General features: G+C 30.5%; 3 protein-coding genes and 1 long non-coding RNA gene across 5 annotated transcripts; 2 read left to right on the plus strand and 2 right to left on the minus strand.

Moving 5' to 3' along the window:
* The first annotated feature begins 2,548 nt into the window (after window positions 1-2,548).
* On the plus strand, window positions 2,549-3,815 carry LOC141532576 (uncharacterized). Its single transcript, XM_074250985.1, has 2 exons — window positions 2,549-3,236; window positions 3,585-3,815. The coding sequence occupies exon 1, from the start codon at window positions 2,617-2,619 to the stop codon at window positions 3,232-3,234; it is 618 nt and encodes a 205-aa protein (XP_074107086.1). The 5' UTR covers window positions 2,549-2,616; the 3' UTR covers window positions 3,235-3,236; window positions 3,585-3,815.
* A 1,947-nt stretch (window positions 3,816-5,762) lies between these two features.
* LOC141532553 (uncharacterized) lies at window positions 5,763-7,483 on the minus strand. 2 transcript variants are annotated; one of them, XM_074250944.1, is made up of 3 exons: window positions 6,971-7,483; window positions 6,210-6,794; window positions 5,763-6,022 (listed from the first exon to the last, which is right to left on the minus strand). In XM_074250944.1, exons 1-3 carry the CDS (start codon window positions 7,152-7,154, stop codon window positions 5,964-5,966), a joined length of 828 nt encoding a protein of 275 aa, XP_074107045.1. In that variant the 5' UTR covers window positions 7,155-7,483; the 3' UTR covers window positions 5,763-5,963. The 2 variants fall into 2 exon arrangements, with proteins under 2 accessions (XP_074107045.1, XP_074107044.1); XM_074250943.1 differs by having other exon boundaries at window positions 6,210-6,806.
* Window positions 7,484-14,487: 7,004 nt separating this feature from the next.
* On the minus strand, window positions 14,488-15,882 carry LOC141532583 (uncharacterized). The gene is made up of 2 exons (XM_074250997.1): window positions 15,107-15,882; window positions 14,488-14,734 (listed from the first exon to the last, which is right to left on the minus strand). Exon 1 carries the CDS (start codon window positions 15,852-15,854, stop codon window positions 15,108-15,110), a length of 747 nt encoding a protein of 248 aa, XP_074107098.1. The 5' UTR covers window positions 15,855-15,882; the 3' UTR covers window positions 14,488-14,734; window position 15,107.
* An 8,537-nt stretch (window positions 15,883-24,419) lies between these two features.
* Window positions 24,420-26,253, plus strand: LOC141532562 (uncharacterized). The gene is made up of 4 exons (XR_012480111.1): window positions 24,420-24,465; window positions 24,560-24,672; window positions 24,839-25,010; window positions 26,090-26,253. It is a non-coding gene; the product is annotated as an uncharacterized LOC141532562 (long non-coding RNA).
* The last annotated feature ends 1,216 nt before the right edge of the window (window positions 26,254-27,469 follow it).

The following is a 27,469-nucleotide window of genomic DNA, read 5'->3' on the forward strand; positions in this document are numbered from 1 at the left end:
AAAAAAAGAATTCATACTTCGTCCAATTACCGATACTGAGTCAATTGAAAGAAATGTATAGAAGACAAAATTTATATGAGAAACTTCAATGGAGGTTTAGAAGACCAATCCCTTTTCCTGGTGTTATCTCTGATGTTTACGATGGTGAACTTTACAGAGAATGGTTTAATAATGGTTTTTTATCAAATCCTCATCATATATCTTTCAGTTGGTATACTGATGGTGTGCCCGTATACAAATCATCTCATATCAGTATATGGCCTTTTTACCTTACTATTAATGAACTGCCTTTCAATGAGCGTAAAAAAAGACAAAATACGCTGCTCCTGGGCTACTGGTTTGATGATAAAAAACCATACATGAACAACTTTATATACCAATTTCGAGAAGAATTACAAAGTATAGCTGAAGGAGTTGAAATTTGTCTTCCTGGAAACCGTCAAATAATCGTAAGAGGAGTAGTATTGATGGGTGTTTGTGATCAGCCGGCGAAGAGCGATTGCTTCAATTTTATGCTATACAATGCTGATTTTGGCTGTACTTCTTGTTTATTAAGAGGTCAGTCATTGCGTACAGATGCCGGTGGGCACGTTCATGTCTATCCAAATGAGCCTCAAATACAACTAAGAACATCATTACAAACAGTGGCACACGGTAACCTCGCAACGCCAGATCAACCGGTAATGGGAGTTAAGGGCAATTCAGCTTTGTTTTTAATTATGCCGGATTTTATCAGAGGCACAGCTATAGACCGTATGCATTGCTGTGATGGTGGCGTGGTTAAAAAATTCTTAGCTTATTATTTGATTCTAATTATAGTGATAATGCATTTTCATTACGTGCCGTCATCGATCAAATTGATAATCGATTAATAGGTATTAAACCACCTAAGTTCATCCATCGGCTACCTCGAACAATTACTGACTTAAAACACTGGAAAGCATCTGAGTTGGAAATATTTTGCTTTTATTATGCGATACCTATATTTGAAGGTATCATGCGCATTGATTACTTTCAACATTTGTTAAAACTAATTATTGGGTTGTATATTTTAAGCTGTGATGTTATTAAGGGGCACACCTAGTGTGAAATTTCGAAAAAGTCGATTTTTTTTTTCATATTTCGGTAGATTACACCTTTAAAAATAACATATTAAAATTTCAAATCGATATCGCAAATAGTTTTTGAGTTATAACATTTTAAAGAGCAGCCGCTCGGCAGCTAGAGTGTCATTAGCTGCGAAACGTACCTGAAGTATTGTTCAGAGTCTACTGTCTCTTCCAGCCCCTATAACACGATTCCAGTTTCTATTGTTGGCTCTCAGGTATACAAAAATATATCATTATAATAATTTCTAGAAATTTCTAGAAATTTTTCGTTTACTGCCACGTAAATTATTTTCAGAGCCAGACACATTTAGTCTCATTGTGATCGTTGTATCGAGCGCATCATAATTTTACACGTGCTATTTTCTTGAAAATGAGTGATCAATCTTCATATTCAAATAAAAAAGGAACTTACAATGTTCCTAAGCATCGATCAATTGCGAAAAAACGCAAGTTTACCGGAAATAGATTTACATTTGAGCAATCTACTGCGAATACCAGTACGTCCGCAGAAAAGTTATTACAAAATAATGACAATAATGTTGTGATTGACCCATCTCATGGATATTGTATTTTGCAATTTTTATCAGTTTTTAGTGCAATTAGTAATTTAGTGGTGTGTAAAACCTGTCAAAAAAAAGTTACTTTCAATCAAGCAAGTTCAAGAGGTCTAGGGTTCAAAATTGCTATTATTTGTGAATGTGGCAATTCGTATATTAATTCTGGACCAATGATTAATAACGCATTTGAAATAAATAAACGTATTGTTGCTGTGATGCGTCTATTGGGCATCGGAATAAATGGGATAAATTTTTCTGTGGATTAATGGATTTAGCATGCAAATTTTACGACCAAACTTTTGCGGGATGTTTTACGAATTTACAGATTGCAGCCGAAACTGTTTGTAAGCTCAGTATGCAGCAAGCTATAAATGAAGAAAAAGAGCTTACATTAAAGAAAGAAAATTTGGAGACAAATTTGACTGTTAGCGGCGATGGTACCTGGAAAAAACGTGGCCATACTTCCCGTTTCGGAGTAGTTACGCTGGCAGGAAAATACAGCAAGAAAATTCTTGATTCATGCGTAAAATCTACATATTGTCAGAGTTGTGTTTTTGGAAGAAAAAAAAGATAGCGAACCTGAAGATTATGAGGAATGGCTATCATTACACGATGAAGAATGTGATGCCAATCATAAAAGGATCTGCCTCAAAAATGGAAGTGGATAGTGTAAAAGACATGTTTGGTCGTTCCATTAGTAAATATGGTGTAAAATATACCCGCTATATTGGTGATGGTGATAGCGTTACCCACAAAGGACTTATAGATTTGAATCCTTATGATATTCCTGTTGCTAAATTGGAATGCTATCTACATGTGAAAAAAGAATGGGAACACGTTGCCGAAGTGTAAAGAACATTAATAAGAAATTAGGAGGAAAAAGTAAAACATCACAAAAGTTAACTGTAAATTTTGTAAATAAACTCCAAAAATATTATGGTTTAGCAATTATGAGGAATCAAGATAATGTAGATGAAATGTATAAAGCAATCTGGGCAACATTTTATCATTTCTGTTCAACTGACAAAAACCCAAATCATAAAAATTGTCCAGAAGGCGCTGAAAGTTGGTGCGCTTATCGCCGCGCGGAAGCTGAAGGAATCACTAGTACATTTAAACACGATTACCTCCCACTGGATCCAGAAGTACAAGAAGCTATAAAACCTATTTATGAAGACTTATCTCGATATGAATTGCTTGATAGATGTAAAGGTAACAATACTCAAAACAACAATGAAAGCTACAACGGTTTACTTTGGCACTTTTCACCCAAGCATCTTCATAATGGCTTCAAAACTATTGAATTGTCAAATAATTTTACAACTGCAATATTTAATGACGGTTATTCGTCAATTTTGAAGATATTCAATGTAATGGGAGTGATAGTTGGACCTGCAGCAAGAGATTTTGCGGCTCTTAAGGACGACACGAGAATACGAATCGCTGATTATCGCCAAAGGGCTTCTTCAAAAGAAGGTCGATCATCTCGAAGAAAAGCTTCTTCAGCTGAACAAGCCCTTTTCGAAGAAGAAGAAGGTGTATTATATGGCCCTGGAATAGCAGATTAGCTGTAAATATGATTTTAAACCACTTATAACAGTGGAAACGATCATTTTATCTTTAAACGCGTTTTTCTCGAAACAGCATTTTCCGAATTTGCTGCAGTGATTACTCAAAAACAAATGATCCGATCACTATCGAATTTTTTTACATGTTCTATATATAGTTCTCCGTACAATGACCTATCGATTTTTTGATCTGATCAAAAATCGAATTTTCGCAGGCCACAAACGACCAAAATTTTAGGTAAAATTCGACTATTTTTTTAAAACGCCGCCATATTGTCAATTTTTGATTTTTTTTTATCGTAGGTCATTGTACAGACAATATTATCTAGTTTAACGAGATATTTTTTTAGATTTCATCCACGGAGAAGGCCGGAATCACTGCAGCAGTGAAGGACCTTTTTTTTTTCGCGCCGTTAGAGATCGACGATAACTTAAAAAATATTTAATTTTTTTCTTCAAAAATTTCATTATGTATTCTTAAAACATGTATAAATATATTCTTAAAATTTTAAAATAATTGATAAAGTATTTTTTTTAATAAAAATTCCCAAAAATCACGTTTTTTTTAGGCCGTTACACTAGGTGTGCCCCTTAATTACGATATGATTGAAGTAGGCCGTGACTTATTAAATTGCTTTGTTCGCGATTTCGAGCAGCTATATGGATTAAGATACTGTTCTATAAATATCCACCTATTGATACATTTACCAGACTCAGTGAAAAATTTAGGACCCTTATGGGCCCACACCTGCTATGAATCCGAAGATTTAAATGGCCAAATACTAAAGTTATTTCATGGTACCTGGCATATTGACTAGGGTGATTCAAAAAAAAAGAATATTTTTTTTTTCGTTTGGTACTCTGAAAAATAGGTTCCTAGACACCTCTAAGAAAGCCTCTCCAAGCATGAGTTCTTAATTGTAACGGGAAGGTCCTCCTTCTTACAGTTTTCTATTTTTTCTTATTATCAGATAGAAAAATTTATATCTCGCTTCCAACTACTTGAAAAAATATCTTGTTCCTTAGATTTTGTAGGAAATTGAATGCTCTACAAAAAAGGTCTCTTACGATTTTTTCGTAAACCCAACCGTTTAAAAGATATTAACGGTTAAAGTTTGATTATTTTTGGGAAAATTTTTTATTTCTTATGAATTTTATAACTCAATGAAAAAAAATCATTATGAATGATGAAACCCATAGTTTTGTAGGAAATTTACTGCTCTATAAAAATGGTCTCTTATGATTTTTCGATCAAGTTGAGCGTTTACGAGATATTCATCGTCAAACATCAATGCATATCAATTTTTCTAGTTTTTGATCAATAATTCGAAAAATTTCAATTTATTCTGTGAGTTTCAAGGAAATTTAGACAAATTTGAGTTTCTATGAATAGAAATATGTTATGAACTATTTTTTTAATTAGTTTTTTTAGTCTTGGACATGTTTGATTACATTAAAACAAAAAATTCGTGCATTTTTTTAAATATATAATTCAATTTAGTGTGTTTCACATGTGTTTCACTTTTTTATCGAAGAATTTATTTATTTAATTATCAACTGCCATATAATTTTCAATATTTTCAACATAACGGTACACTTTTACTGTAAATAATTTCCTCTATTGCAGTTTGGGTAGTTTTTTCGATGTTCTTTGATAATTTGCAATAAGTATTGGAATTGCTCTTCATTTTTTGTCAAGCATTGATTATACTCACTAACTAATGCAACAGCTCGTTCTGCTGAATCATTAACAACTTTCAATTGGTTAAAGTATTCTTTATTTTCAATGTAACTGTCATTAGTAGGCCACGATTCAATATCTTTATCAAGGAAGTCATATGGTAAATCAAAGATTTTAAAGAGATTTAAAGACTTTTTAGAAACAAAGTCACTCAGACTTTTTTGCGTTAATGAATTCAAATCGTTTTTATCAATTATAAATTTTTTAGCTTTAGAATCTGTACCGTTACGAGTATTAACAGCTCTAACAATACTTTTTTTTACTTCTAATGGAACGCCATCGTCAAACAGTGATAAAATGGCAAGTTCATCGCTCAAATACCATAAGTGCGAAATCATTTTTTCACACGTAGCTGAAGAAATCAAAGGATTGATATGTTTGTACTCCAATAAATTTTTCATAAACTGCAAGTCATGATTAGCAGCAGTTGTTGCAGAAGTTGATGAAAACCAAGCTTTTAAATACAGTGTAACTATAAATATACAAATTTGCCGAAGACCGTCCAATTCTTTATTAGAAAGTTTAAATTCATTTCTGAATAGAAACATTTTTAAACTGTAAATTGCCTTCGCCATCCACCTAGCATGATGAATTGCACCAGGACGTTTGAAAAAATTTCTTCTTGAGGCATTTCTCCAAGGAAAATCAACGACAATTCCAACAATTCTTTATAGTCATCTCGGGGTTGTAGTAACTATCAAAAACAATTAAAAATTTGTCAGAAACAAGAAAATTTTTTTCTTAAAATCGCAGTTAAATCATACCTGTAAGGATTGTGCAATTAAACTAGATATTTCATTTTTTTATCCAAAATGATATCAGCAACAACAGTATCTTCAATTCCAGATTTATAATTAGTTTTATTTATTTCATCCCATGATTTTTTAAATCTTCCGAACATTGGTACGTTTGGCCCAGATGACACAGGCCAATATACTTCAAATGCACTTCTCAATATGATCTCAAAAATGTGGTGACGACATGGTAACTAGATTAACTCTCTTCCCAAAGTCTTTTCAATTGCCTTACATGTACCGTTATGAATTCCTGTATAAAGAAAATAGATAACTATCGTTAAATTTAATATTTTCAACAAATTGTAGATTATATTTAAAATCCAAATGAGTAAATAATTCTCAATAATTTCAAAAGTGAAATTCAGTAAGCAATAAAAATTAAACTAGAACGTTAATAATTAAATATTTTTTAGATTAAATTATCATTGATAAGTTACCTGTATTAACTGCCGTCGTGTCAAAACACATCGCCTTAACATAATTAGTAATACCCCATTCACTCAATGTCGATAAAATGGCTGATGTTTGATTGTCTGCCGTCCCAGAATTCATTTTTGGAACCCCAAGTAATTGTTCGGTACCAAATGCAGTTAAAATAACTGGTAGCCGTTCCACAGATTTTGATCCAACAAGGTCATTCAGCATTTTTCCGTCCCAATGCACAACGTATTTATCGTGTGTCTTAAAGTTGTCATTAAGTCCTTTAGCAATGTCTTCTCTTTGAAGGATACGAGCTCGTTGAATTGAACTATAACTGAGCGTTGTATCTTCAATTTTAATACCTACTGCTAGTAAAACCGGAGCAATAATAAACATCGCATTTCTACTGCTGACATTAGCTCGGTCGAGTCCAAAAATGACTTCAGGAGTTAAGACATCAAGTTTTGCTCGTTTTGTCGGAATTGGAGGTTCATACTCTGAATCAGATCCAAAATTTGTAACTCCACTTAATGTATACGTAGAGAACGACTCTGATTTTTCACTTGGAACAATCGCATGACTGGTAGACGGTTGATCTAAGTCTGGAATAAGATCTGTTTTATAAATTAAACGAAGAAAATGTATAGAATTTATTCATTTTGATGACAAATAATTAAGAAAGGACTCCAAAAATTGTCTAGTCAAATGTCATCTAGTCATCTATGAAAAGTTACACTACTACCTGACTTTATAATAATTAAATATCTCAGATACTTACTACTCTCATCTATTCCCATCATAGTTGTGGTTAAGTTTGATACAGGTACATTATTAGAAAGAATCTCTTTATGGGTACCGAATTTTTGATCCAAATACAACTTTCTAATATTATCATCAAGCACTTTTAAGGATTTTTCGCTCACAATGTCGAATAATTGTTCAAGATCAGTCTGAAATTTCATTTCCTTTTGGTTTTGCGCTGAATTCTTTTTATCGAAATTTTTTTGTAATTTTAACTATTGACTGTGATAGCGAAGAAATTTTTTGACTGCATTAGGAGCTCCACTAGTTGGAATCTAATTTTTTCTCCATAGTTCAATAACTTGGTCAACTGAATTTTTAGCACTTTGTTTGATTGAATACTTTAAAATTTTAAGTTGGTAGAAAAACACACGCATAACCTCTTTCACTTTTGGTAACTTACGTTCCGAAATTCTTTGTAGAGGTATTCCGATAAAACGTATTTCTTTATTCATTGTAGGTTAATTGATGATAAATAAATTTATGTGATGATTATAAGACTTATTTAAAATGAATTATTTTATTACGTATTCAAGATGATCAATTTTAGGAACACTGAAAATACGGTATTAAATGGGTAGATACTGAAGATAGTTGAGAGTAAAAACATAGATGGCGTTAGTTTCAGAAGACAAACAGAAGAAGAAATGGAATTCAAAACAAAAATCCCCTCGAACGAAAATTTTATGTATATTTTGTGAAAAACAAATTAAAAATACGCACTGAACAAATTTCATAATAATAAATGACAACGCGATTAAGATTTTAAATTATTAAAGATAAAATTAAAAAAATATTATTAGAATAAAAACTTTCAAATGAATTTTTGAACAGAAAACATCTATAGGAGTTGCTTTTATAATAAAAACTCAAATTTGTCTAAATTTCCTTGAAACTCACAGAATAAATTGAAATTTTTCGAATTATTGATCAAAAACTAGAAAAATTGATATGCATTGATGTTTGACGATGAATATCTCGTAAACGCTCAACTTGATCGAAAAATCATAAGAGACCATTTTTATAGAGCAGTAAATTTCCTACAAAACTATGAGTTTCATCATTCATAATGATTTTTTTCATTGAGTTATAAAATTCATAAGAAATAAAAAATTTTCCCAAAAATAATCAAACTTTAACCGTTAATATCTTTTAAACGGTTGGGTTTACGAAAAAATCGTAAGAGACCTTTTTTGTAGAGCATTCAATTTCCTACAAAATCTAAGGAACAAGATATTTTTTCAAGTAGTTGGAAGCGAGATATAAATTTTTCTATCTGATAATAAGAAAAAATAGAAAACTGTAAGAAGGAGGACCTTCCCGTTACAATTAAGAACTCATGCTTGGAGAGGCTTTCTTAGAGGTGTCTAGGAACCTATTTTTCAGAGTACCAAACGAAAAAAAAAATATTCTTTTTTTTTGAATCACCCTAATATTGACACCCAATTAGCAAGATCTCAAAGTCAATTTTTAACTATGACTAGGCTTACCGATCAATCTCAAAATGAAAAAGTACGCAATTTTTGTTCCGAAAAAAAATTACAAGTCAAAATTATTGATCAAATATCTGACCATTGTTATACTGTTGGCAATTATAAAAATCTCATGGTTGATGAGCTACCATTAATTGTTATGCATGCATTGCACCAAAGCAGATTATTAATTGATAATATTTCAGTTAAATAGTATTTTAGACTTATGAAGCATAAAAAATTATATGTATCTGACATGTATAAAGATAATTTGCAAACATTATCGTCTGTGGTTCAATATTCTGAAAATAACCAACTCCGATGGGGATTGATTTATTGTTTTATATTATGGTCACATTGTATTTGCTTTCAAAATGTTTGTCAATGTGATAAACATCATTTTGCAATTATTCGGGAAATTATGTGTACTGACGCACTTATTGCTAATGGTGATCACTTTGTATATGACAGTAGATCATTTTTACTGAAATGCCAAGAAACTGATAATGTGAAGGTCATTGCCGTTGAGTCACTAATCACACCTTGCTTTTACATACAAATTCAGGATCAAAATTATGTTGCAATGCCCATAAATAGTCACGAATGAGAGTAGCAATAACATTTATATGGGATAACTAATATTTTTGTAACACTTATAATTGCATTTTTGTAAAAAATAAATTTATGTATAAAAAATATGTAGTTCAATAAATATAAAAACTATTTGTAAATTAAGTAACGACTCAGTAGCAATCCACTCTCATAATTTACATAAAAATATACTGTCAATATTTATTAAAAAAAAAAAGTTTCATCATATTTTATTATTATAATTGTTTTTGAAAAATTACATTTAAAATTTTTTCAAACTTGTCAATTTTTTTCGACAGTTTATTTGTCAGAAAAATTATTAAATATCTGCTAAATTAATTTTCATAATTTTTCAATGTCTCATGAATAATAATTTTTAAGTAATTTTATTTTAATTAAAAAATGCAATTTTTTATAATCGATTTTCCACCAAATAAAATTATTTATAATTAATTGGATATAAAATGTAAGTAAAAAAAATTTATACTTTAATATACATAAAAACTATTTGTAAATTAATTAAAAATTAAGTAGCGAATCCACTCTTATAATTTATATAAAAATATACTACACTACTGGAAAAAATTAAGGGATCAAAAAAAAATTCCAAATTTTTCGGTAGTTTTCAACAGGCCGTAACTTTGAGAGAAATGGTCGTACAGGAAATAAAAAAAAAGGAAATTGTAGCTCCAAGTGTCTAGTTTTTGGATTAGAACTTCAAAATTTTGTAGCCTCCGCGGTTTCTGAGTAATCGTAGAAAAACCAGCAACAAAAAATTCTCTCAAAAATTTTTTTAGTTTTTTTGGTCTACGGGCGTGGAAAAAATTTTTTTAGCTTAACCACCATAAGGATCGGATATTTTGTTCATTTAGCTTTAATTTCTTTTTTAAACACCTGATACGTCCACTCCTCGCTGAGATATCGGTCTTCAAATGGAAAAGGATCTTTTTGTCTTTGATTATCGATATCTCAGCAACCATTGATCGCACAGAAAGTTAAAGGTGGGTTTCAAGAACTTGAATGAATTCCCTTAACGATTGTCCATTGTTTTTCGAAAAAAATTTTTTTCCGTCACATGAATTTGAAAATGCAACAAAAAAGGGATTTTAGTGGTTTTTGGAAAATCAAGCGCTGGATCGAAAATATTGAGGAAACCACTAATGTTAAGTGTGCCTTTTACAGTTCAATATGTCCACAAAAACCCTACAAAGAATCAAATTAATCCAGCCAGCCGTTTTTTTGTTTCACTTGATCGAATTTTTGAAAAATTAAAGGATCACGTTTTTGCTCTGAAAAGCTCATAATTTTTAAAAATGAGAAAAAAATGGTTTTTTTCGAGCTTTTTCCACATTTTCGTTCCAAAAAGTGCTTAAATTTTCAAAAAAAAAAAATTTTCAAAAAAAAAAATTTTTTTCGAAAAATTTTTTTTTTAACAAGTTAAGGAAACTCAAAAAACCATCGCCCAATGATTTTTATCACCTTTCCACCGCTGCATTCCTTGATTCTACTGATCTCCTTTTAATTAAATTAATAAAAAAAGTTAATACCCCCAATCGAATTTCGATTTTTTCATACGCTTTTCGGAGTTTTTTTTTTCTTTTCTTTTTGTGAATCCTTAGCAAATCGCTTCATTCAACAGTTTTTTCAAAACTAATCCCTCTGCGCTAAAAAAATTTTTTTAATTTTTTGGTCAAAATTGAAAATTTCTGACTTTTGATTCTTAATCATGGTTAGACGACATTTATCGGAGGTGGAAGTCGCTCGGTTAGTGACTCTTATCGACGAAGGTTACACTCAACATGCAGTTGTTATCCGGATGGGTGTAAGTCAATCTGTCGTATCTCGAGCTTATACCAGATACCAAGAGACGAATCAATATCATCGTCGCCCCGGACAAGGTCGCCATCGAGTCACTAATGCCCGCGATGATCGAACAATTGTTAGAGAAGTTCGACGACAACCTTTCGTCAATGCGAATATTGTCGCTCGAAACTTCCCCAATCGCAGACAACAGCAACAACAACAGCAACAGCGATGACGGCATCAAGTGCGAAACATTTGCTCTCGAACAATCATCAACCGTCTTCGTGAAACTGGGTTACACGCACGACATCCTAATCGTGTACCCCTGTTGACAGCAAGACATCGTCGAGCTCGTTTAGCGCATGCTTACGATCATCGAAATTGGAACTTGAGGGAATGGACAAATGTTTTATTTGCGATGATTAAACATAATTTATCATGGATCCAAATAGATGATGAGACTGTACAATCAGTAAGATGGCCTGCGAATTCTAAAAGTGCTTACGTATTTTTCTTACAAAAGAAGTAAATTGAAAACTTGAGGTACACCGAAAGAAAGAAAGTCTTACGTCAAGCGTAAATTTTCTTAAATCAAAAAAATCTTAAGGAAGATTGAAAATTTCTTGAATGAAGTTAATTTTTTTTAAGCCAAGAAAATTCCTTCTTGCTCCAAAATAACTTCGGTCTTCCTTACAATTTTCTTAGTTCAAGAAATTTTCTTTTTCTATGTATATATGACATCTTAATACTTAAAATATATTAACTTATCTTAAACTTGACAAGAAATTAAATAAAATAACTACTACTAACTTCTTTTAAAGTTAAAAAAAATACTTAAGTAAATGAGCACAAACAACAAAACAAAAATTTTTTAAATTATAATACTAAATAAAAAAAAAATAATCCACAGATTCGGTAGAATCTGGCACCAAGTTCCGTTCAAAAATTACGTTGTAAACGGAGCGTCAGACTACCGACTGTGTTTACTGTAAGCATGACGTTTTTCTGAGGTTGCAAATTTTATTTTAAATTCTACGTTCTTTCTTTTTCTTAAATTTCTATTATAACAGTAGTTCATACCTTTTTTTCCTAATATTAATTAATTGAAAAAATATGAAAAAATTGTTTAGTTCTATGAATCAGAATTATTTCGGTTCAGACAGCGTTAAATATAACTGCTTAAATTTTGTCCCTATTATAATTTTTTATTCAGATATCTATGCATAGGAACACTTTTTAACAATAATACTAATTATAATACTAAAAGTAATAATATCGGTAATAATAAATTGATGTTAAAAATGACAGCAATAATAATATTTATCATTATAATTATTATTACTAAAATAATTGTTTGTTATTTTCATTGAATTAATGTGTATTGCAGTATTAAATCTAAATTAAAATTTTTTCTTATTAAGAAAATGTCAAAATTCTCTTTGTATATATAAGAAATGTATAATTTCCATCGATAATTTAAGTTATCGATTTAAACCGGAGGCGTTTTCGCGGATTAGTCAATTTAAATTTTTTAATACCACTAGCTAATATGAGAAAAGAAAACTTTAATTTTTTTTATCATAATTTGAGCTGTAAAATCAAAGAACGAACGACTTTTCATATGATTATAGCTTTGCCTGAAAAAATTCATTTATTTATGAATTTTTAATATTGCGCGGGAAAAGTTTACGTTTGAAATTATAAATGTAAAAGTATCTTATGAAACAAAAAATTTTATAGAACAAATTATCATACAACCTTCCATGTTTATGTTTGAAACATATTTTTTTAATTAAATTTTATTTGTTAACCAGTTTAAACAGTGTTTAAATTAATTTAAACAGTGTTTAATAAACACACAAATATTGTATGAGTTATACTTTCTTCGGATAAACCAGATGTTCAGTGTCTGGGGAATTCGCATTAAAAAGTGTGAACATTCTGTGATCTTATGGTTATTGCCTGTAGGTGGCACTGTCATCCAATTGAGCGGGTTTCAAATAATCTTAATCTCTTGATAATACGAAACATGACTGCGCGTTTGATATATTGCGTCATTTACTAACAACAATATCATAATAACAATAAATAATATTGGTAACCATAATAAAAATAACAATAATAGTAATTATAATACTGAAAGTATTAATATCGGTAATAATAAATTGATGTTAAAAATGAAAGCAATAATAATGTTTATCATTATCATTATTATTACTAAAATTATTGTTGTTATTAATAAATCCGAATAAAAACAGTTTCACTGTAAAAAATTGCGCCAAGTCCACGTTCATAAAACTCATCTCAATAACATTAGCACTTTACAAAAAAATAAGACTCGTTTCAAAAATTTTCATTCTTTACAAAAAGATGTGAAATCCGAACAAAAACAGTTTCACTGTAAAAAAATTGCGCCAAGTCCACGTTCATAAAACTCATCTCAATAACGTTTGCACTTTACAAAAAAATAAGACTCAATATAATAATTGTCATTCTCTACAAAAAAAAGTGAAATACAAAAAATACCAAGAAACTGTCATAATGTTAAAAAAATTGAAAGAAAATTTGTTGAAAATTTAAAAATTAAAAAAAAATTTTTTTATCGTACTTGGCGCGCGTCATTGAGTACCCCAAATTTTTTCAGGATAAATAAACATCCTTTGAATGATTAAAAATTTATAATTAAGTCAACCTATAAAATGCATGAATTTAATTAATCAACTATTATTATTTAATAATAAGTTTTACAAAATTTAAGTAAAATCGACATGTCATACATATGTTATTTGAAATTTTTTAATCTTCCAGACATCATTTATGATTTTACTAAAACGCCCTCTCGTGTTTGGTTATGAAAACTACTTCAAAGTAGATACAATTGAGTGCTCTAGAAAAGAAAACATATGGCCGACTAAATTGAGAAAATGCGGTGTGATTGCCAATCAAAATGTGTTAATTACAATTAAACTAAGCAATATCAAGTTTCTTCATTGAAGCTTAATGACAGAGCTGAAAAAAATTGAATCCAAAAATTTTATATAATTTCAGATGATTTCACCACACCACCATATTGATAGTTATGTCCACTAAAAATTTTAAAAAAAATTTTAAAACGGATTTTTTCACTGAAACTGATAATTAATCGAGTAAGCAGTGTTTTTAATGAGTTGAGTATGCTTGACTAATGTAAATTTATAAGTATAAGAATGTATGAAATCATATATTATGTAATTAGAGCTGATCAGCCCGAATATGTATAACTATACATAATTACATAAATTCGAGCAAAATCGTTTTTTCTCGGGTTGAAATTCTTCCGAAAAAATTTGGGGTACTCAATGACGCGCGCCAAGTACGATAAAAAAATTTTTTTTTAATTTTTAAATTTTCAACAAATTTTCTTTCAATTTTTTTAACATTATGACAGTTTCTTGGTATTTTTTTGTATTTCACTTTTTTTTGTAGAGAATGACAATTATTATATTGAGTCTTATTTTTTTTGTAAAGTGCAAACGTTATTGAGATGAGTTTTATGAACGTGGACTTGGCGCAATTTTTTTACAGTGAAACTGTTTTTGTTCGGATATACTTTATTTCCAGACCGGTAAAACGAGTAAGCGTCTTTTCTTATTATTTAAGGGGGATAGCCACTGTGACGCTGGAAAAAATAGGCAATTTTCGGGAATTTTTTTTACTAGGATAATAAAGGAATTTGGGGATCGGGTTTTTTTTGTTTTATAAAGTATATGTTGAGGATAATTCTCCTAAATTTTTATTCAAAAATATTTTGTTATCACAAAGTTATAAACATTTTTGTAGAGCACCAAAAAAATTTCCCCCTCCATTGCCGGTACTGTAATTCAAAAACGGATTATCTGAAACAAAAAAACCAAACGGCATTTTAATCTATAGGAATGTCGCTATCGTCGCACGTAGGGGATTTTGAAAATTTTGATTTGAGAAAAAATGGCGCCATATTGAAAAATTTTTTCGTCTTTTTCCTCATTTTTTGGACTCAAACAGCCTTAAAAATCTTAAAAATTAAAATTTTCAAAATCCCCTACGTGCGACAATAGCCACTAAGTAGACGAATACGGGGAAACAAAAAAATTGAGAATCGGTTCATATTTACGAAAGTTACAGTACCGGAAAGTTTGAAAAAGTCGTTTTGAGAAAAACGCGAGTAAAGTTTTAAGAAGATTCTCGCAACTTTAAAATCTAGTCTTTCACAAAATATTCATACTCACATCAAACTATCAAGTCCTGGGCCATATGAGGGTTCTTCCTCCTTATCTTTAGTATTGACCTTGACTTTTTTATTTTTTTACTGGCCGTTTCCATGCGGCTTTCAGCAGCTTTAACCCGAGTAGCGTCGCGCTCAGCGCAGTATGAGTAGAGTGTTGGTCCTACTTTAACATCGAGATTCTCTAATATCTTCAGAGTTGCTAGAGCCCCATCATTGAATGTAATTGTTGAAATATATAAAGCTATTTCAACAATAAGGGAATAAGAAGAATTTGTTTTTGGGGCGAGCTGCCACACTAATGCATTGAAGCTTTCATTATTATTTTGTGTAAACCCACCGACACATCGTTCCAATAACTCTGGATTCGATAGATCTTCATAAATCGGTATTAAAGCTTCCGCAATATCTGCAGGAAGTGGTGGTTTTTCAACTAATGAGTCCAAAGTATTTGTTGCCACAGCTTTTTGAAATTGACACCACGAATTTGCACCTTCAGGACAAAGAAAATGCTGCCGATCTTCGGGTGATGAAAACTTGTGATAAAATGTTTGCCAAATAGCATTATACATCTCATCAACATCATTAGAATGACGTCTGATTGCTAAACCATAATACTTTGTAAATTCATTAATTGCTTTGTCCGTTAATCGACCTTTCCCACCTAAACTTTTCTGTGTATTTTCTTCTTTTCCTGTTTTTGTCTTCTTGTTAGTTCGTTGCTTCTTCAAAGCCCTTAGTCGACTGCCCATTCGTTTTTGCACGTGATTAATACATTCCTTTTTTTTATCTTCACCATGTCCCCATACGGTTTAGCATCACAAATATTTTTATACGTTTTAGTGTCACCATCACCTATATAGTTTACATACTTAACGTTATGTAATAACTCTGATCGCATAAACATCTCTTTTATTCCATCTACCTCCATTTGTCCAGAAGAATTTTCATGGTTTATTGGACAGTCTAGAGCATGGTCTTGCATAAATTGATCGTATTCAGCTGTTCCTTTTTTGAGCTCATTAGCGCACACATCTTACAATAACTGGATTTCATACTTACATCTACGATTTTGCCAGTGAAGTAACCAATTAGAGAAGATATACCAAATGAAGATTTAAACCCTCTTTTCTTCCAACTACCGTCACCGGAGACAGAAATTCCAGGAATGTCATTGGATTTTAAATGCTTGCAGGTTTCTTGGATTTCTTCTTTAGCAGCTTTTTTCAACACTAAATCACAACAGTTTCTAGCTGCATTTCTGATTTGTGTGACCAGACGATCGTAAAAGCTATGGAACATTGGTCGTGGTAAATCCATGAAAGCACAAAATCTTTCAGCTCCAGATAACCCAATACTAATTATCCGCATTGCAAAGATGAAACGGCGATTAATTTCATACGCATTCTTGATGAGTGGACATGAATTTATCAAAACTGGATCACATTTTTGCAATTCACAACTAGTTTAAAACCTAATCCTCGAATACTTGTCTCAGTAAAGTTTACATCACCACCACACTTTTTACACGATACACAGCCACTTAGTAAATTAAATATCGAAAAAAATTTATAATTTTGTAGCTAATACTCGAATCGATTGTACAATCAGATTTTTGTGATAATTTCCTCTTGGAAGCACTATCACGTCGTTGAGAGCCAGTATTTTTTCAGTTTCATATCTGTTGAGCGGTCGATTAAATTTTTTCCTGTCGTTTGGCAGTTTTCTTTCGTTTTTAATAACTTTACTTTGTTTACGATCCATTATTTAACAAATTTTTTTGTTAAATAAACAAAAAAAAAAAGATCAGAAGATTTAAAAAAATAAGTAAGTAAACAATAACGAGTACACTAAGAAACTCAATAAATTAAAGAACGAGTGTGTATTCATACAAAACAACTAAACTATGAGGTACAGTATCTCAACAATAAGAAAAAATATACGTTAAAAGTCAAATAATTGTAACGGTTGACAATCGTGAGGGAAAACAATCGCCAACCCGTACGAATCAAAGACGGAGCGAGCAGGCGACGTTTTCGTCGAAGCGCCGCGCGTAAAACGGTCAATCGACGCGCTCTTATAAAAATGACTATAACTCGAAAACTATTCGGAATTTTTCTATAAAATTTGAAATACATAATTTTGAATATATAAACTTCAGTTTAATGAAAAAAAAAAAAAAAATTTTTTTCCGAAATTTTACAGTGGCTATCCCCCTTAATTTATGAAAATTAAGTTACCTGATATCTAAAAATTTTTAGAATTTGTTTTATTAAAAAAATTGTTACAAAAGAAATTAAAAAAAAAAAAATTCATTTGTAAAAAAATTGAAAAATTATAAGTGCAATTTTTTAAAATATTTTTCAATTTTAATTTAATAAATGAAAAAAAAAACATTAATAACGTCGGCTAACTTTAGTTTTATTGTTAATTTCAGAATAATTAATAATTCCAAAAGAAGTGCCCATTTTACCCCAAACGTTCGATATGTCTACTTTTACTACTTTCCTAACCTAAAACTAAAAATCATTGCTTTGAGTATATTCAAACATACCATATGTTTATAGTTAACAAATCTCATTTGGTTGAAATATATCATTGTTTGCACCAAAGAAATATTTGTTAACTATAAACAAATCTGGATTTCATTCAAATATACTAGAACTTTGTCTCAAATAAATCAATTTATTTGTATCAAATAAATATTTCTGGTGATATTTAAATAAGAGATTTATTTATAGTTAACGAGCCTCATTTCATTTAAATAAACGGTGTTCTCAGTGTACGACGATTTGCCGCGGTGTTATCGTCAATCAAAGCAAAAAAGTTCTTTTTGACTTTGATATTCAATAACTCCGGAAATAATGATTGTACAGGAAATCAAAGGAGGGTTTTGAAAACTGCACGATATTCTCTGTAAGAAAATGTAAACATCTTTTAGAAAAAAAATTTTTTTTGAATTGAAAACTCAGACTGAAAAAAAGACAAAAATTCGCATAATTAAGGATATTTGGATAACTTGGTGTAACTTTGGATAAAATGGATAAACGAAGGATATCGTCGGTAATTTTCTAACCTCAAAGTGTCCCCTAAAATCCCTTAAAAATTCAAAGCGCTGCGATTTTTTTTTCATTGTGCCCCGAAGCTTCAAATTCTTTGTTTTTGCAAAAATCACCATTATGAGCAATTTTGTGATTTTTATTCACTTTTTCAATGAAAAAAATTTTTTTCTCTCTAAAATCTTTATTTTTTCGAGTAAAGAGATTGATTTTTTGAAAAATTAAAAAAAAAAAATTTTCAATTTTTTTTTGAAATTTTCTTGATTTTTTTCGACTGCTGTTTTACCGCCGGCATTAGCGTTACCCAAAGCGCACCACGTGGAGGTTGCACGGTCAGATTTACGCTTGTGTGTATGTGCGTGTGTGTGTGTGCGCTTCTGTGTGCTTCTATGTGTTTGTCTGTCTGTCTGTCTGCAGCTGTTGAAGGACCTCTGTACGCACGGCAATCACAGTCCAGTACCGTGTATTGCCACCTCTGTTCCGAATCACAGCTCGTAAGCGCTCTTGCATGTTGATGCATCGTCGAATGTCACGTTGCGAAATTCCTTGCCAACAACGTAACAACGCTTGAGTCAACTGATGAAGATCGTGCAGTTGCGGATAGTCTCGCAGCAATCGACGCCCAAGCATGTCCCAAACATGCTCAATTGGGCTCAAATCAGGACTCATAGCTGGATGGTTAAGCGTTGTTACGTTGTTGGCGCGGAGAAAAGTTCGCGAAAAATTTTTTTTCGGTAGTTTTCTTAGGATTTCTCCAGACCTGGACATGAAAAAAATTTTTCATGGTTATATCTGAAATCTAGACACTTGGAGCTACAATTTGCTTTCTTTATTTTTTCTGTACGACCATTTTCCTCGGAGTTACAGCTTGTTGAAAATCACCCAAAAATTTGGAATTTTTTTTATATCCCTTAATTTTTGTGACTAGTGTATTAACCGCTAAAATAATGTTGATATAAATTCTACTATCATGATGGTAACTACTGCCATCGTAGCTAGTAATATGATACACTTCTCTCTTAAATCGAAATAGTCACTGTCGCTTGTGAAATAGTGACCATTCACTATTTAGTAGTGAAAAGTATACCACTATTTAAATTAGTGATCTACTCTGCACTGCAAAAATAGTGAATAGTCACTATAGTCACTATTTCGATTTAAGAAAGTTTTTTTTTTTTAAATGTCGAGTGCTGCAGTCATATTTCGATCTAATACATGTATATACTAGCAACTTTGCAGTCACTATGTGACTACGGTGACTTGTGAACTATAAATAAACAAAAATTTTGCTTTATTAAATAATTTCTTTCGTTAAATTGCACTGTACTTTCTTAAATATTGACGTTTTTAAAGATATAAGCTCATCCCGATGTTACACTCATCAAGAGCTGTCAATTGAGTACCCACATGCATTTTTGATATATTTTTCGGGCGTATTTTCTCGAGAAATTATTATCTAACATTGTAAACAACCCGTTTTTCTTTATTTAAGTTGTTGTTTACGAGTGCAGTATTATTATTCTAATTATTAATAATGATAATTTACGATATTGAGAGTATTATTCACTAAAAACTTGTGAAAATATTATTATTTAATTTAGATTTGATTATAAAGATCGAAAACTATTCTTTTGTTAGTTAATATTGCTTGTTTAAAACAATTAATATTTATTATTTTAGTTACCAATGTGGAATATCTAGACGGGATAATAATTAGTTTAGTTATAAAAGTATTATTTTGTCTATGACGATTATTAATTGTGATTATATTTCTTTAGTTAAAATTTATTCAAAGAAAATTAATTTAATTATTTTGGAAACAAATTATTGTAAATTTCCAATTTATAAAAGAAATTATTCTAAGTCCCGAGCAAGTTTTAGTATGGGAATGTATTCTGTCGAATTTGTATGTAATCTGTTGAAAATGATCGAATGTATTTGATATTTAATTTTCAAAGTGAAAAGTAAAACTCGGAATTTGACGAACCGAATGGATATAGAATGAAGGAATACCAATTAAATTGATAGTTTGTAAACACCGTATAGATGGCAAAAACGATCATTCCGGTTCGTTGTAAGTGAGTTTTTGGGAAAATGATAAAGCCCAAAAACTTTTCACAAAAAAGCGAGTCTTGTGACAGAGTGTTATTGAGGGAATATTCTTCTACCAATAACAGCTGGAGGGACATTACCTTGGTTCGTCTTGAACACTGGTAAGTACCTTTTGAACTCTCAGCAAGATTTGACTTCCCTGGATTTTTGACCCTCTGTCAAAAATCCGGTAGGTAATCACACGCCGTGCAGGTGGGAGCGGAGAGGATACTCTCCATCCGCTCTCGGGGTAGAGATTTAGGCCCAGGGTGACGGCTAGTCTCCTGGGGAAACGGGTAACCAGTTTTGGAGTTTTAGTTCGCGATTTTGACGCTCTCGAGAGTGAGAGTGTGTGAGAGGTTGTCTTGTACAGATCAGTTTTGATCAGGCCTTGATACTCGTGCGTTGACCGACGTTGTGAAGTCATTTTTTTATATTATTGTCGTTAGATTTAGTTTTGAGGTTTGATATAACCTAAAATTGTACTACGAGAGTGTTGTTATTTTTTTTTTGTAACCTTTTTCATTAACCTAATGAATTGATTTTGATAATTAAATGATTATTTTGATTCTCTATCATAACCTGTCTGACATTTTGACTTTAATCATTAGACGTAATTATTTATAGTTTATAGGTAACTGAGTCCTGTCGGTTTTATTTCTGATTGAATATTGTGGTTTGACCCCCTTTTACCCTGATGGACTCCGGCGAGCTTCAGATTCGAGCAAGGGGGCGTTTTGTGTCGCAGTATCGTTCATATCGTTCAGCGTTTATTCGATCAAAAAGAAGAAACACTCAAAAAATTACCCGTTACAATATATATATATATATATATATATATATATATATGTATGAAAAATTGATGTGGCTACTCAAATGAAAGGTCTCGATGAGTGTAATGTCGGAGTGAGCTTATATCTGCAAAAATGTCAATAATTCACAAGATACAATGTCATTTCTTAATTATTGACATTTTTAAAGATATAAGCTCATCCCAATGTTACACTTATTGAGACCTTTTATTTAAGTACCCACGTGGCAATTTTTATATATTTTATATGTATGGTATTTGTGAAATATATAAAATATATGAAAAATTGATGTGGGTACTCAAATGAAAGGTCTCGATGAGTGTAATGCCGGGGTGAGCTTATATCTTGAAAAATGTCAATAGTTCACGAGATATGAGGTCATTTCTTAATTATGTGTCTAGAGATACATTTTCGAATGCAGCCTAAATACTTATCATGATAAATTGACTATCGATGAGAATGATATGAAGCCTCGAAAAGACGCAAATTCAAGTCAAGGCCTTTGCAATGACACTAAATTTCCCTAAAAAAAAAAACCGATTTTATCACATGACTATCCTGGAGACAAAATTTTTGTTATTCTCTTAATAATATAGATTAAAATTTTTTCAGTACTCACTCTTATATCAAACATTAGAATATTATTATATTTGGACTGTAAAATCGAAAAAGTTTCATTTTTCATACTTTCTGTGTAGTTTTTATATGATTGCAATCATGATATGATTTTTACTATCTCCGGTGATAAAAGTTACCATCTAGATAGTAAATCGTATAATCATAATTGTGGGAATTAATATCCAATGATTGTGCTCATTATAATCGCCAGATAGTTATAATTATCATTTTAACTTTGGAAAAGTTAGTTACTATACTGGATAGTAGGAGCTACAAAATAGGGATGGTTACTGTTAACATAAAATTCTCTCCGTATAGTCATTCACATTCAGTGACCTACAATTCTCTCGAAGAATTTTTTGAACAAAAATTAGGAAAGTGGATGACCCTAAAGGTCATCCCTGAAACTTCCCGCTAATTTAATATCTAAGCGCTTAAAATTGCACTTGTGACGTTTTTGAGCTCCCCGATCTCAAAGAGTTAGCTGTCCCAAACTTTTGAGCTCTTATATCGTGTTCATTTGTTGTTACACAGGCATGCGGTAAAAGTAAAAATTCTTGCGATTTTTAAAAATTTTTGAATTGATCTCATTTCGAAACTAATCGGCAGATTTGGCTCATCTTAAAACTCAACCTCAAAAATTATCTTAAGAATGAGTATGTTACGTTTTATTGAGATCCGTATAGAATTGCAGAAGTTAGAGAAGAGACAAGGCCAATTATTTATATATAAACAATTATGTGATATTATATACTTTATATATAAATATAATTAGTGTTATTTTGAACTCTCCAAGCTCAATGAGATAGCTGTTCTATGCTTCTGAGCTATTTTAGCTCCAAAGTCTGATGGAAGTTTCATGTAACACTATTTTTTGAATGTTAAAACCGCAATAACTTTTGAATGAATGAGCCAATTTCCTCGTGCTTAACGGCATTCAACCCAATCGTTTGAGTTCTTCAAGGAATCTTAGAGCGCGAACTGGTCAGACTAAAAATTTTATAGAAATTCTGAAAAAAAATCAGGGAAGCATTCTGTGGCCCTAAAACGTCGAGATCTGATGAAAATTCGATTTTTATAAGCCGGGGTGAAAACAATAACTTCCCGATTTTTGAAAATCTTCGATTTTCTTAGCAGGAAGTTAAAAAAAATTTTTTTTCCTCTGAAACGCCCTAATACATAAATTTTTGAACCGTATGCATTTTCTGAATCTGCTTGACGAGCTGAGTCTAAATATAGCACAATTTTTCAAAAGTTCCGTCATGAGGACTAATGTAATAGTTAGATTTCTATGAAATCTACTAAAAATAGTTGCCGAAATGAGGCGAAAAAAATTTTTCGATCGTAAAGCACTCTCCGATGCTTCGCATCATGAGTCTTACAAAAATACTTTGTTAGCGTGTGAAACATCTAAAATGGATTTTAATATATACTAGAAATTCGAATAGCTTTCACCAATAATGAATCGTAGCCCGTTTTTTGCGAGTTTCGACTTTTGACTAACTTCAAGACTATCATGTATTTTAATTTAGAGGATTTATTGAATATTTTTCTGTGAAGCTTCATTAATTATCATGTACACATTTATCCCCATGTGATAAGCGCTGTGAATTGTGAGAATAATCACTGAATGAATTATTGTTACTCAATATAATTTATTGTCATAAACTTATTAAATCTTATTAATTTCACAATAAACTGTCTCGTCTTCATTTAACGTAATTACGATTGGTACATGGATCGAGACTGACGTTATAAGAAAGGTACGTAAAACCGGTCATTCAACTGATTACTTTTACGACATATGCCAAGAGTATAATTGTCGGAGAATGGAACACCATCCCACATTTTTTAGCAGAAACAAGATAAGTTATATTTTTAAACATTTTAAGTTTTTATTTTCCTCCAATTCACGCAACTATTTTTGTCCATAGTTGGAATATTTAATGTGACAGTATAGTTTTTTCCAAAATTATTAAATTAAATATATGTGATGCTTGTTAAATTTATTATATAATTTCTCTCAATGTGCTGCCTAATTATCTTTAAAATTCATTAACCTATGGAACGAGTTAATTAAAATAAATTATATAACTGATATTGAAAATGAAACTGATCATTTAAGAAGCAAGATATTTTGCTCGTTGCATCGAGAGTTAATTAGTGAAAGGCTGGGCAATATTTGTGGCCTTCCAAGTTTTTGAAACTAATTATTTTTTATTTTTTTATTATCTGTATTTCATGATCAAATTTCTTAATATTTCCACAATGACTTGTAAATACTAATTAAGATTAATTAGATAGAAAAAATTATCATCAATTTTATTAATGAGAAAATTGCGAACAAAAGATATGGTAAAGTATGTAAATGTCAAAATATATTTTTCTATTTTGCGTTTATCTTGTAAGTAAGAACTCATGTAATTTAAAACAATACAATGTTCAAGAAGTGAGTCAATAGAAGGATCAGTAGTACAGGTTGTTAAAATAATGTCCAGATAATCGTGACAAGTGTCCAGTAGGTTTTGGATTACAACTTCACCAAGGTAGCTGAGCGGGGGTTCTATGAAGAAAGGATGGGGCTATATATATATGAAGTTTGCAATCGAACAGAGAGACATCCTTACATACGTCTAAAGATGAAAGTACGTTTAACTGAAATAAAAAGTTTTTCAAAAAAATTAATAAGAATTGAAAATTTTTTACTTATTTAATTAACATCACTTATGTGTTTCAGATTTTTAGTCTTATTCTTTTGTGTGCGCTTATCGCAACTGCATATGGTATACTATTATTTATACTTCTCGTTCATAATTTATAAACTTGTCATAGTTTATTTTTCTAGACTCCAATGAAAAATTTTTTGTTTTTGAAAAGGTGGTGTCCTCCATGGATGGACTGATAATCCGGGTGCCGATGATTGGAATTACGAGGCTTCAAATTATGGTGGTGGTTGGCACAGCGGAGCTACAAAAGGAAAAATAATTAAAGTAAGTGTACTCAAATATGCTGAAAATTGACAGTTAATTAAAATCTTACACAACTTCAGGAAACAAAAGTAAATTTTTATTTAACCTATAATCTTACTGATACAACATTCCTAAATTTCTGTTAAGAAAAGATAAAAAAAATTAAAAAATCAATAAATTCATAAAGGTGATAACGATAAGCGGGGATAGCTGGCCAAGTGGCGGGTACTCAAGTGGATGGCCAACTAATAATTACAAGTACAGAAGCGATTATGGCCATGGATGGAAGCTTGGTGGAGGGTGGAAACCGTCTGGATGGAGTCATGGTGGATGGCAACCTAGTGGTTGGTCCAGCGAAGGTAACTATTTACTGAAGTTACTTCATATTTTATAATCAGATACATTTAAATGATCAAATTCATTTTTTTTTCTTTTAAAGATTTACTTTGTGTCAGGAATCTTAATTAAATATGTAAATTTTTTATCCAGAAATATGTGACAAAAAACTTTATTTTAATTGTTAACATAAACTCTAGTAATCAAAAAACTATATGAGTATTCATCCATTCACAAATCAGGTAAGGGACTAGCACTGAGATTGGAAAAAATTCCTAACCACTAGGTAAGCGTAGAATCTGGTGTGAGATGATATTATAAATGATAGCAAAAAAAGACGAAACTACAAATTTTCCAGCCTTACGAAACATGAAATTTTTTGTTTATTAAAAAGTATTAAACATAAAGTTGTGGTGAAAAAATTTTTTGAAGTAAAAAAACTTTTTGTTTTTATTGTAAACAATGTAGTTAACAGTTGGAGAAAGGTATTCTTTATCTTTCAAAATAATTTTGTGCTTAATTAAACACTTTTTCGACATTGACAGCATTTTTTTAATGCAATTTTAGCCCGCTTCGTTACTCAAACAAATAAACAATACAAGATATAGACGAGTGAAAAAATGTTCATTACCATATTTGTTGAAAGTTTGACAATCTGCAATTTTTTATTTGTTCATTCATAATATCGTCTCACACCAGTTGAATAAACTGTTTTATCAAAACAGCGAATCTCAAGATTATTTTTATTGTAAAAAAATTGAATTTTGCTGAAGAATTCAAAATTATACTATCTGTTTATAACTAAAAATAATCTCATTTTGATATTTCTATAAACTTTCATTGCGAAGAATTACGACGGTTATTTTTATATAGATATCATTACATGTTACAATCATTTTCGATATCATGATATGTAACAAATAAGTAAAACGTAAATTTGTGAATAACTTTTAAATCTGATTAAGTAGGTTACCATTAAAGAGATAGCTCAATTTCTTGTTTTCATATTTTAATTAGTTTTAATTATATATATATATATATATATATTTTAATTATATATGCTGAAATTGAAACCTTAGTTAATAAATCTTAATAATTGCAGGTTGGTGGTGATTGTCGAAAAAGAAATTTTTTTTATTCTTAATTTCTTATCTTACTTGGTCGACGACTGCAGATCACGTAATTGCAATTGTTACTATTTTCATTTTTATCAAGCAAAAATGAAATTTTGAATACTAATGTTAAAGTTCTCTTGTATAAGTTTTGTTGCGATAAATAAAGTATTAAATTAAAAAGAAAAAAAATTTAATTTCTTACAAAAATTTACTTTAATTATTCCCAAAACTAACACTTACATCGATAGTAATTAAAACATCATTTACTTACTTAATGACATATTTAATTTAAAAATAACTTGTTAAGAAATAAAATTGAAATTTATATTGTTCTTCTCACTGTGCTTGCTTGTTGAATGGAATCTACGCGAATTTATATTGTTTCTGCCACTAGAAAGAAAATAGAATGATTATCATTTAAATCACACCTAGAATTACTGAGTATTAACCCTTGCAACCTTCACCTCACTCTGGAATCACTCTGTATTCAGAGTCAGAGTGAAATCATATTGAAACCAGTGTGGATCCGGAGTGGTTTTGTGCCTTTTTTCCAGAGTCAAATCACAGTGAATCCAGAGTGATCCTAGAGTGAATTCAGTGATCCCAGAATGAATTCAGAGTAATCTCAGAGTGAATTCAGAGTAATCTCAGAGTGAATTCAGAGTAATCTCAGAGTGAATTCAAAATGAAACTAGAGTGTTTTTAGAATGTCTTGAAAATGTTTTCAACGTGGGTTTAGCGCTTTTCAGAGTAAATTCGAATAATTCTCAATTTTGTCCTGAGTATATTTATGATAACTTTAACACGAGTGTAGTGTATTGAGTTTTCATAATTTACCTAATTATATTAACAGTTAGACGACAAATGGTTAATAAATTGATAATCATATAGCATTTTTCGACTACATAATTAACAACCATTTCATTCTACAAAATAAGAGATAACAAATTTTGTAATTTGAAAATACTTTCAATTAGTTAAAGGTCTATTTTTATCTTTATTATATTAAATTATGAAGTCAACAGGTGAATTTAGTATTATACATTATTAATTGATTCCCTATTTAAAAATTTTTAAATGTTATGAATTTTTGTATGACTTAAAAAGATTTTATTTTGAAAATACTAGAAATTCACATAGGGATCAGTTTGATCCCGGGAAAAAAAAATTATATATAATTCTATAGAACCATATATAATCTATATATGATTTCATATAATTTATATATAACTATATGTCTTTACATATGTTTGTTTTTTTTATTAGTCGCAAGGGTAACTAAATAAATATTTGCATTGAAATTTATGTCTCTCTTTATTATCAATACAATTTCGGAGTAATTTCAAAAAAATACTTTTTTCGATTTT

The sequence above is a fragment of the Cotesia typhae genome, unplaced genomic scaffold (genome assembly GCF_013202065.1).
Source record: "Cotesia typhae breed Kobodo isofemale line unplaced genomic scaffold, CoteBio_Ctyphae contig_65, whole genome shotgun sequence".
NCBI classification, from domain to species: Eukaryota; Metazoa; Arthropoda; class Insecta; order Hymenoptera; family Braconidae; genus Cotesia; species Cotesia typhae.

Bases quoted from the DNA above. Each gene is read 5' to 3' on its own strand.
- LOC141532553 (XM_074250943.1), bottom strand. From the start codon at position 7,154: ATGAAATTTCAGACTGATCTTGAACAATTATTCGACATTGTGAGCGAA. The intron at 6,807-6,970 runs GTAAGTATCTGA...TTTATAAAACAG, and splicing joins GATGGGAATAGATGAGAGTA to ATCTTATTCCAGACTTAGAT. The intron at 6,023-6,209 runs GTAACTTATCAA...TTCTTTATACAG, and splicing joins CACGACGGCAGTTAATACAG to GAATTCATAACGGTACATGT.
- LOC141532583 (XM_074250997.1), bottom strand. From the start codon at position 15,854: ATGGGCAGTCGACTAAGGGCTTTGAAGAAGCAACGAACTAACAAGAAG.
- LOC141532576 (XM_074250985.1), top strand. From the start codon at position 2,617: ATGAGGAATCAAGATAATGTAGATGAAATGTATAAAGCAATCTGGGCA.